Genomic DNA, 10,785 nt, shown 5'->3' with positions numbered 1-10,785 from the left:
ATGGTGTCTCTCCGACTCCCTCTTCTGATGGCGCCCTTGCTCCTCCTCTGTTGCTCGACCGCCTCCCACCTCCACACCCCACGACCGCCTCCCATGGTGCGCTGCCGCAAACCCTGCCCCGGCCGCCGTGGTTCCAGCTAGGAGGTAGCTTCCATTGCTCTATGTATATTGCTGTGCTTGCAGGGTGACATGGTCCTCCTCGCCGTCTCCATGAACATGGTCGCCAGCCATGTATATTGCTGTGCTTGCAGGGTGACATGGTCCTCCTCGCCGTCTTCATGAACATGGTCGCCAGCCATGTGTTTGTTCCCCGTGCTTTCATCACCCAGCCCTCCTCGTCCTCTCCCTCCGCAGGGCCCTTCTTCTTCGACATTATCTCTCTGTATAAGTCTCAAGGCTACTTATTGATTTGTTTAACTCGTCCATATTTAAATTGGTGATGATTAGTGCAAAGAAGCGAGGTGGGACTAACTATTTGATAAGAAACCTTGGTTTTTAACGCAAACAGGACGGAGTTCGGCTGGTTGCATTCTTTTTGATGGAACTGGAGGTCCTGTGTTCGAATCACACATGAGCACCTTTTTTATTTTTATTAGGCTGATTGTGGAAGCCCACTGGGCCCAGTAAAGCGAGGACCAGGCTGCGTGCGAAAAGATCGAGCGAGGCTCTACGAACGGACTGCATGTTGAATTTAGTATACACAGTTAAAATAGTACCACCTTGGATGTGGAAAATAATATTAGGTGAAAAAAACTGAAAGCGTAAATTCATGGGAAGAAGAAAGCGCATTGTGACGGTGAACCCGGAGACCCAATCCGTGCTTTATTATTAGGGAGAAAGGTAAAAATTAGCAGGTAGGTATAGACGAGAAGGAGGGGTATTATTTAGAAAAAAATAGCCAGATTCGCAACTCGCAAGAGCCCCTTGTGGGCCCTCCGCGACTTCCTCGTCTCCCGGCCCTGTCACCCTCACGCCCCACATGCGAAAAACAAAACCACAAAATTGAAGAAATATCACAGAAAATATAGAAATATAAATTAACTCTCTCCCCACCTTCTCTCTCTCCCCGTTCGTCTCTCTTCCTCTCCTCCGCGGATTCGCGAACCAAAAGATCGATCTTCTGGTCCCATCCCGATCAGATTCTGGCACCGCCCTTTACACGGCACCGCAGCTAAACGGGCTCCCGATTGCATCGCGCGGCGCGCCGTCTCGTGCCGTGTGGCCCCGGCGTCGCCGGCGCCAATGCCCGGCGCGAGCAGCGCTGCCGCCCGGGCCCCGCCGCCTCAACGCAACACGGGCGCGGGGCGCGACATATTGTGGTGATATCATACTTTGTTTTCTCGTAGGCGGCACCTGATTGATCTTGGTTCTCTTGGAGGCCCTTATGCGGATTCCGGTGCAATTTTTGCCACGGCCCTGGTGGTGCTAGTTCTGATCAGTTTTGTAGTCTTAATGAGGTATAGCCCCCCGGCAGTATTATTGATTCAGTATCTCACTTGCTTAATTTTTTGGGTTAAATTAAGGCTGAAGTTGCGGTTGCTCTAAAATAGGCAAAAGCCGGTGGGGAAACAGGATTTGGCTAATCTACCGCAATGCCAAACACAGCCTAAGTGCAGCGAGGCATGATATCCTAGATTGTTAGTGCCATATCTTAACAAATTAGATACTGTATACTGAAACCTGTCGATTCTTCCTAGGTGCTTATACTGTTGTGCTCTGTATGTATTGTTGATTCCTTGTATGCCCGTGGAATAGAGCATGTATCTTTAGACAACTTAGTAATGGAATTCTAAAACTGGAGGTAAAATACCATGTTAGCCATACGATAACTTACAGCAGTTTTAGTTTATCATGCTCCTGCTATTTTGTCCATTGTGAAAAAATCTTTTTGCATTACAAATGCAAACATATTTTTGGTGGTGGGTGTCCGTACTATATTGTGGACAAGGCACACATTATAATTTAGTTTTAATAGAACATTTGTGTTAGAGCATCTACAGCTGGGCTCCCCCAACCCCCCCTTTACGCCCGGGCGGACGACCCGGTCACTGATCGGTCAAAAAACCCCATACAGGTCCCATATGGCCGGGCTGACCAGCACTCCTCATATCCAGCCCATATCTGGGGCGGATAGGGGGAGGCCGCGCGTCCGCCACGTCGGACTGATTGCAGGGACCCATGCGGAAACACCCCAAAACCCATCGGTCCGACGGGCATCTCGTCCGATTTTCGATGAGGGCGGTGAGGATACATTTATGGCACCGCGTGGCGCCGCCCCAGCACGCCGCCTGAGGGCCCAAGTCCGGCTATTTAAGCCGGACAGCAACCCCCAACCCTAGCCGCATCCCATTTCCCTCCCATCCGCTCGCAGCTCGCCATCCGTAGCTATCGCCCACCAGTGGATAACCACCTACGCTATGCTCACTCCGGAATGCCGACTGCTGCTCCTAGAGCAGATACAGGCATGCCGCCCCGCTCGGTTTGCAGCCGGCCTGCCTCCGGACTCTCTGAAGCATGAGAAGGAGGAGGAGGAGCAGGCGTTGGACGCTGCGATGGAGGAGGAAGAGGAGGAGGGCGAGGCGGAGCCGGCGCTTTCGGTTGTCCAAGCCTGATTCGGCATGGCCGAGCGAGTTTGAGGTCATCCTAGACTCCCATTTGCTCGGAGGCGGAGGTGGAGGCAAACCGCCGCTACATACACGACTGACGGGCGGAGGTGGACGCAACTTCGCGGACAAGGAGCCATAGCCACCGCGGGAGGCGGCGATCCGCTAGGTGGCAGGTCCGTTCGGCACTGCCGGCACGGACGTCGTGTACATCTCGGATGATAGGCTAGGTTTATCTACATAGCATGTATTTACGTAGCTTTTGTGTGTTGCTTGATGTAGTATGGATTTGAGGAGTGAAGTTTGAGGTATGTGGTTGCAACGGACCAAAAATGAGTGCTGACCGATCATTGTTCGTGGACGCGCCTGGGCGCATCCGCGGATGTTTGGGGGGGGGGATTTTGCTAGGTTCGGCTGTAGATGCTCTTAGATAGTTCTCCCTGCAAGATCTTTCTTAGGGAAAGCCTAGATTCATTTTATTAATTTAATAGAAAATAGGCTTAGATAAAGTGTCTAGAATAAATGTCGGCGCTACACTGCGTCTGGACTCCCACAATAGACATTACAGCCAGACTTAACCAATACGTGAATGAACTCACTGTCTACAGGATTGAATGGGTCTTTGCAGCATTATCTACATGTTATACAAAACAATACTTTTCGACGACCAATTTCTATTGCACTTTATATGCACTACCTAACAATAATTATAATATTTTCAAATTTTTTACCACCAAGTTCAAATAGTTTGACTGCATGTGTTGTTGAGCAAAACTCTTTTCTTTGTCAGGGATTATGTCATATTGAGTGCATTTCTGATTACATTTATTATTTTGCAGCAGATGAGGATGCAACTATGAGGATTTCTTCAAGGTGGTACCATTGCAGCCACCCATGGAGGCCTCGGATAAAACTTTTGCTGATGTAGTTAAGCTTTTGACATCATGGCTGCCTCGACGGTCGAAACCAGACAATGTCTCGAGGGACTTCTGGATGCCTGATCATAGTTGCCGAGTGTGTTATGACTGTGATGCACAATTCACCATATTCAACCGAAGGCACCATTGTCGTCGTTGTGGGCGCATATTCTGTGGTAAGTGCACAGGGAATTCCGTCCCAGTTCCAAGTGGCCCTGATAAAAGCGATGATGAGGGGGACAGGATTCGTGTCTGCAACTTTTGCTTTAAGCAATGGGAGCAAGAGCAAATTGCTGCTGTCAAACAGATACTGCCGGTGCTCAGTCCTTCCCTGTCTGAGGCGAGCCTGTTCAGTACAAAGTCAACTATCACCATTAATAGTGTTAGCACACCAGCTGCATCTTACTCTACTGGAAATTATCAGCATGTGGCTCATGCTTCCAGCATTGGTCCTGTCCCTCCCAAATTTTCCCAAGACAAAGTTTCCCACAGTATGCAAGACAGCCATGTGCCTGAGATAAGTATGTCCACTATTTCAAACAGAGATGACTCTACCTTGATGCAGTTTGGCTATTACACGAACAGGTATTCTGAATAAGACCTCATATCTTATAACATTACCCAGTTAAATTGTAGTGTAGTATTGTCTGTTCTCCTTAAATACCCCGCTATATCATATTATGCACTATGTTTTTCTTATACCATGAGTGTAGCTTCAGAAAAGGAATAAAATTAGTTTACTTAAGATTTAAAGATGAAATTGTACTTGTGTGGTACTTGACTAATTAACAAGTTATTTTGCTTGAAAAACTCCTGCCTCATCATGTGGTGTCACATTCTTCTTCAGGAGTGACGACGAAGATGAAGAGTTTGGTGCTTACTTCTCTGACAGGCAGGTGCAACATGAACAGCATAATAACCAATACTTCCGCTCAGTTGAGTTTGATGAGTTCAGTGCATCGTACAATACAACAATATCAAAGACTATTGAAGTAAATGTAATTCCAAAAGAGTTATCAGCTTGTGCTGCTGACCACGGATTCCCCAGTACATTGCCAGTCACCAAAGTGGAGGATGAACCAGAACTTGATAATAGTTCAGACTGCGGGGCTGCGTCGTCCATTTATGCTCTGGAAACTGCCGATACAAATTCAGTGGATTTTGAGAAGAATGATTATTTTTGGATTCCTCCAGAACCAGAAGATAAAGAAGATGAGCTAGAAACTGATTTGTTTGATGACGACGATGACGATGATGAGCCTGTATCTGATGGTGGACGGTGTTACCTTCAATCATCAAGTAGCTTCGGTAGTGGAGAATTTCGAAGTAGAGACCGCTCAACTGAAGAACACAAGAAAGTAATGAAGAATGTTGTTGACGGACATTTCAGGGCTTTGATTTCTCAGTTGTTGCAGGTGGAGAATATCACATTAGAGGAAGGTGATGACATGGGTTGGTTGGAGATTGTTACTTCGGTATCATGGGAAGCTGCAAACTTCCTCAGACCAGACACAAGCCAAGGTGGTGGCATGGATCCTGGTGGATATGTCAAAGTTAAGTGTTTAGCAAGTGGACACCGAAGTGAAAGGTGAGATATCTCTTGTTTATACATTAGACTCAAGTAGCTACAATTGAGATCCTGGTTGGCACTTCATGAAGCTCTATCTGTAAATATTTCCCCCCTTATGGGGTCTACATTCAATAAATGGTGATCCTGTTCATCCTGTCAATTAGCATTGGACAGTGTTGACTTTGATGCTACATCGAGACATAACAGTTTGAATATTATCTGAAACATGTCTCCGTTTTCTTTCAGCACTGTTGTGAAAGGAGTAGTCTGTAAGAAGAATGTCGCACATAGGCGCATGACTTCCAGAATAGAAAAACCTCGCCTTCTTCTACTTGCTGGAGCTCTTGAGTATCATCGAGTTACAAATCAGCTGTCAAGTATTGACACATTGCTCCAGCAGGTTCATGAATCTTTTCATGCTTCTTGTTATGCAATCTTAAGCTTGCATTGGTCTTACATGTATTTTTCTATGATATACAGGAAACAGATCACCTTAAAATGGCGGTTGCGAAGATTGTAGCTCAAAAACCTAACCTACTTTTGGTCGAGAATACTGTTTCTCGCTATGCTCAAGATTTGCTTCTAGAAAAGAACATATCACTAGTTTTAAATATTAAGCAATCCCTCTTGCAGCGTATAGCTCGTTGCACAGGTGCTCAGATAGTTCCTTCCATTGATCTCTTGCCATCTCAGAAACTTGGTTATTGTGAGTTGTTTCATGTAGACAAACATATTGAACATTCCGTGACTTCGGGTAATAAGACTAAGAAAATGCTGAAGAACATGATGTTTTTTGAAGGATGCGCAAAGCCATTAGGTTGCACTGTAAGTGATATAACTACTTCCTGTTATTTTTTCTTGGACACTTGAGCTCCAAAAGTGTATTTACTATTTTATTTACAGAAAGAGACATAGTGCTACTTAGGATTAGGGTGATCATAAGTCGTAACAATAACTTGTTTGCTTATCACCATTGCTTGTGTATTGCAAACCAAATAGTGTAAAAAAAACATTAACATTTTTCTCTCTAAAAAAAGGTCATCCTATTTGAGATGGTGGCTTTCAGAGCATTTTATTTTTATTTTTCAGCAAGATACATAAAATATCTGTACATTTTTTTTCTGTCATCCTCCAGTTTGTTTGCATGAAACATTGGAACATAATATCTTCCTGAAAATATCATTTTACCCTATGTGACCTGCAGGTTCTGTTGAAAGGTGGCAGCATGGATGAGCTAAAGAAAATTAAGCATGTTGTCCAGTATGGCATATTTGCAGCATATCACTTGGCCTTAGAAACATCTTTCCTTGCAGATGAAGGTGCTACTCTGCCAGAACTTCCCTTGAGGTCTCCACTGACTGTAACCTTACCACATAAGCGATCTACTGTAGACAACTCTATTTCAACGGTGCCAGGTTTCACAATTAATATTTCCAACAGCCAACAGGCAACTGATAGATTTGAGCACCTGGACACAGACATTGTTATATCAACTGACCCAGGTGGAACAGCTGTGGTTGAACCACCAGTAGACAGTGATTGCCTTACTTCTCAAAAGGCCAACTCTCATTCTTTTGGACAATTGTGTACCAGTGGTTGTAGCTCTAACAGCAGTAATGGTGATAAATTAGAGAAGGTGACTGCAACTGCAGATTCTGTATCCATGTCTTCAATCACTACGCATGTACCCACGGATCCTTCACATATATATTCTACTGTAGAAAAAAAGTGTGTGTATTCTAGTGATTACCATGCTGATTATCCAACCAGTTCAGATGGTAAGACAGTGAGAGCAGATTCAATCAACACAAACCATCATCAGAGCACATCTGCAGTCAGCACAAATATTACTAATTATTCTAATCTCAAGGAGCCATTAGAGGGTTCAAATGCTTTGCCTAATGTGAGAATGGTCAATGCTAATAATTTGTTGGTAGTGCAACCAATGTCTAGTCCTGCAGTGCAAAATCAAGAAACCAGTCAAGGACATGATGCCACATCAAATAAGACAGAAATTGTGCCTTCTGACCATCAGAGCATCTTAGTCTCTTTGTCCATACGTTGTGTATGGAAAAGATCTATTTGTGAGCGTTCCCAGTTGTTACGCATCAAGTATTATGGTAACTTTGACAAGCCTCTAGGAAGGTTTTTGCGTGACTACCTGTTTGATCAGGTTTTCTCCCTTTCCTTTTCATTTCCTGTATGTGTAATCTCATTAACTTCTTCGTTTCTATTCTTCACATGTCTCACAGTAGTTACAATGATTTATACAGGGCTATCAGTGCCGATCCTGTGATAAGCCACCTGAAGCTCATGTCCATTGCTACACTCATCGCCAGGGGAGTCTAACAATATCAGTTAGAAAACTTGCAGATGTTGTTTTGCCAGGAGAACGGGATGGAAAAATTTGGATGTGGCATAGGTGTCTAAAGTGCCCCTGGAGTGATGGATTTCCACCAGCTACTCATAGGATTGTCATGTCTGATGCTGCTTGGGGTTTGTCACTTGGTAAATTTTTGGAGCTTAGCTTCTCAAATCATGCAGCTGCAAGTAGGGTAGCCAGTTGTGGTCATTCTCTCCATAGGGACTGCCTTCGGTTCTATGGGTAAGCTGTGTTCAGATGTTTGCCTTTCCAAACTGAATTAATCTCAGTTTACTTTCATAGTGAGTAGGCACCATACATTATAACAGATTGGGCATCTTGGTTTCTGATAATCTGCTTCTCTATATAGGTTTGGAAAAATGGTGGCTTGCTTCCGATATGCACCTATTAATGTTCATTCAGTCCATGTACCACCTCATAAACTTTATTTTACTCACCAGCCTTTGGACTGGATACAGAAAGAAGTAAACGAGGTGTGTACCGTATAGCAATAGTAGGCTTGGTTTGCATAAAAAATGCGTCTGTTTCTGCCTTCGTCAAACATGTTAAAGTTATTTCTTCATTTTTAATAGTTTGCTATCATAGAACTGTTTGGTTTTCAGCTCAATGGCTGACATTTGATCAAATTTGACAGGTTATTGACCGGGCAAAGGTTCTGTTTGATGAAGTATCACGTACTTTACACCTGATCTCCGAGAAAAAGGCTCACTGCAGTTCTCTCAATGTGGAATGTACCAATTACATTGCTGAACTTGAAAGCATGTTTCGGAAGGAAAAGTTAGAATTTGAGGTGCGCTGCCTTTTGATACCGCATTCTTGTAACATATCCATTAAAGTAGAGCTTAATTGTAATTCCAACACATGGAAAAGTCACACCACTATAGACAGCTCCAACGGCATGGACAGATGGCTTGAACTATACCACACTAGTAAGCTTGCATGTGCAACGCACGTCTCACTTATCATCAAATAATTATCAAAATATGATTTGATATTTACACAGTTTTTCATCCATATACATGATATATCGCCAATAATAATGTTTCTCATGTGGAGGCAAAATAACTGACATGAACAAATGAAGAAGGTGCAAACAAGATGAAAGATCAACCCATTTATACATAACATATGGAGCTACTACCTAGGGATCACTTATTAGCATTCTTTTGTAGTCATGTTATAAGTTCCCTTAGTTTTTCATGTAGCTCGATGAATGTATTATAAGTCTCAATGAAAATACAAATATCCAAATCGAAACTTCACAGAGTCAAATTAGAGTGGACAGACATCCAAGTCCCCTCTTTGCATGTTCAAATTAAGTCCAAATAAAAAAATGTTAAGAAACATAACACATGTCTACCCAAAAAGGAAATGACTAAATATAATAGATATATCTGGTAGTATGGTAATATTTTGATATGCTACAATGCTTCTTTATTTCTCAATTATTATCATAAAGAAAAATCAATAAAAAAGATACCAAACGAAAATTATACTTATAATAGACTCAGGGATCATCACTATCTGTTAGCAGTTCACGCCCCTGGTAGTCCAACAATTAATCTGAATATGGCAACTTACTACAAAGTAGGTGTACAAACATGCAAATCTTCATTGGCAAGAAATAATATTTTTCATGTGGTCAAAACCTCCTGAACAACAAGATATTAATCGCATGCCATCATCTTACTGAACCCGTCATACAAAGCATTGACAAAGGACGAATGATTTAGAAGCTGATCTGTTGATCAGTATACTTTGGCAATGGTTGTACTGAATATTAATTCCAAACAAAAATCTGAAAAAGGTACAATAATTCAGGTTACCCACAAAACTCCATGTATCCATCACATATTTTTCATGTGATCGTGAACTTACCTAAAACAAAAATAATCAAGAGGAAGACTGTCATCCAATAATCCATGAGAACATTGCAACGAAATTCCTACTGGCAAGGCGTTTCTAATATTCTTCTTCTTGAGCAACTTCTCCTTTTCCCTCTCCCTTCTCCCCTTCTTTGCTTCCCGTGCCTCCCTCTCCTCTTTCCTCAAACGCTCATCTTCAGTTAACTGAAAATCAAGAACTGGAACTCCTATTTCAACGCACTTCAGAAAAGTGGCAAAGCTCAGCATACCCATTGCCTAGTATCAAAGTTAAACTGCTTTAGATATAAAGGTTGTAGACTTCGCTCCATACGGAACAAGGAGCATCAATCAAATATTCAGTACTAAATGTAATTCTGCTACCACAAATTATATTTGTTCTTTTTGTAATATTTGCCGTACTCCTCATCATAGGTGCAATGTCACAGGCAAGGTTATGAGATCGTTTTTGTAGTTAGAAACTTATGCTTCAAATATTTTTGAGGTTAGTAAGCAAAAGGTTGCCTGTCGCAGTGTCCTGATTTCTCTCGGGCCAATCAAAATCAACAGTGCACCCTGATCCACCTTCCAGTGATGCAACTATGAGAAAAAAGAAGAGATGTTAGCTAATAATGACACGCGCACATGAACACGTCCGCATAATTAGCAAGTTGCAACCTACAATCATATACTCTTCTCACTTAGTCCACTCATACCTATACTTACCAGCTACAACATCAATGGAAGGGAACCATGCAAGCGAAAGAATATATAGGATGATATAGCTGTCATCACTGAATTGAACATGTATCACGAAATATAGGATGCTATAGCTGCAGCATTGGTTCTGTTGGATTCCATTCAACCGTGTGTTTCCAGAATCGGCGGGACCTGCACCACATCGTGCCCATCCAAATATAATCATTAAAATATATCAGAATAGGATCAAATAATCCTACTTCTATGGAAATAATGCATTCTAATCTTTGACAACATAGCTCTGTATTCAATCTGAGGCTTTCTGAGCGGAGGGTAGTTGTATGCGAGGATAATCAACTTCCCTGAACAAACATACAAAATAGACTATTTGAACAGAGGCTGATGTAGAAGATAGCCACTACTATTAATTTGTAACATAGCTCACAGTATTCAATTTGAGGCTTCCATCTCATGTTTTAACTACAACAATCTTAAAAGCTAACGGAGAAAAACATAAACTCCCAATCTGCAAACTATCCCACAAAATTTCCATGTACAACCACCTGACATCATAGGTAGGCCTCCAACCTGACATCATAGGCTGGCCTGCAAATATCTTCAACTGCACGGGCATCACAGGTAGGCCTCCTTGTCGACTACAGCATAGAACAACGGAAAAGTTAAGATTATCAGGTAGAACAACGGAAGATACTTATAAACAGTAATAACATGAACATAGATTGTCGAAAGC

General features: G+C 42.7%; 1 protein-coding gene across 7 annotated transcripts in view; it reads left to right on the top strand.

Moving 5' to 3' along the window:
* The first annotated feature begins 1,032 nt into the window (after nucleotides 1-1,032).
* The window catches only part of LOC119296046 (1-phosphatidylinositol-3-phosphate 5-kinase FAB1B-like), a 41,762-nt gene continuing 32,009 nt past the window's right edge, over nucleotides 1,033-10,785 (top strand). For 3 of the 7 annotated variants that reach the window (XR_005144696.1, XR_005144695.1, XM_037574459.1), the window contains exons 1-9: nucleotides 1,033-1,457; nucleotides 3,443-4,105; nucleotides 4,368-5,108; nucleotides 5,337-5,490; nucleotides 5,571-5,915; nucleotides 6,295-7,263; nucleotides 7,364-7,695; nucleotides 7,823-7,946; nucleotides 8,108-8,263. Coding sequence is in view for 5 of the 7 variants with exons in the window: in XM_037574459.1 (XP_037430356.1) it covers nucleotides 3,498-4,105; nucleotides 4,368-5,108; nucleotides 5,337-5,490; nucleotides 5,571-5,915; nucleotides 6,295-7,263; nucleotides 7,364-7,695; nucleotides 7,823-7,946; nucleotides 8,108-8,263 (3,429 nt within the window). In the remaining 2 variants the exon portion in view is untranslated. Of the gene's footprint in view, nucleotides 1,458-1,550; nucleotides 1,638-3,442; nucleotides 4,106-4,367; nucleotides 5,109-5,336; nucleotides 5,491-5,570; nucleotides 5,916-6,294; nucleotides 7,264-7,363; nucleotides 7,696-7,822; nucleotides 7,947-8,107; nucleotides 8,264-10,785 lie in introns of all 7 variants that reach the window. The other 4 variants (XM_037574462.1, XM_037574461.1, XM_037574460.1 and 1 more) reach the window with 4 other exon arrangements.

Source organism: Triticum dicoccoides, chromosome 4B (genome assembly GCF_002162155.2).
Source record: "Triticum dicoccoides isolate Atlit2015 ecotype Zavitan chromosome 4B, WEW_v2.0, whole genome shotgun sequence".
Taxonomy (NCBI): Eukaryota; Viridiplantae; Streptophyta; class Magnoliopsida; order Poales; family Poaceae; genus Triticum; species Triticum dicoccoides.
Note: the sequence above shows the minus strand (reverse complement) of the source record. Positions and strands in the feature narration are given on the sequence as shown.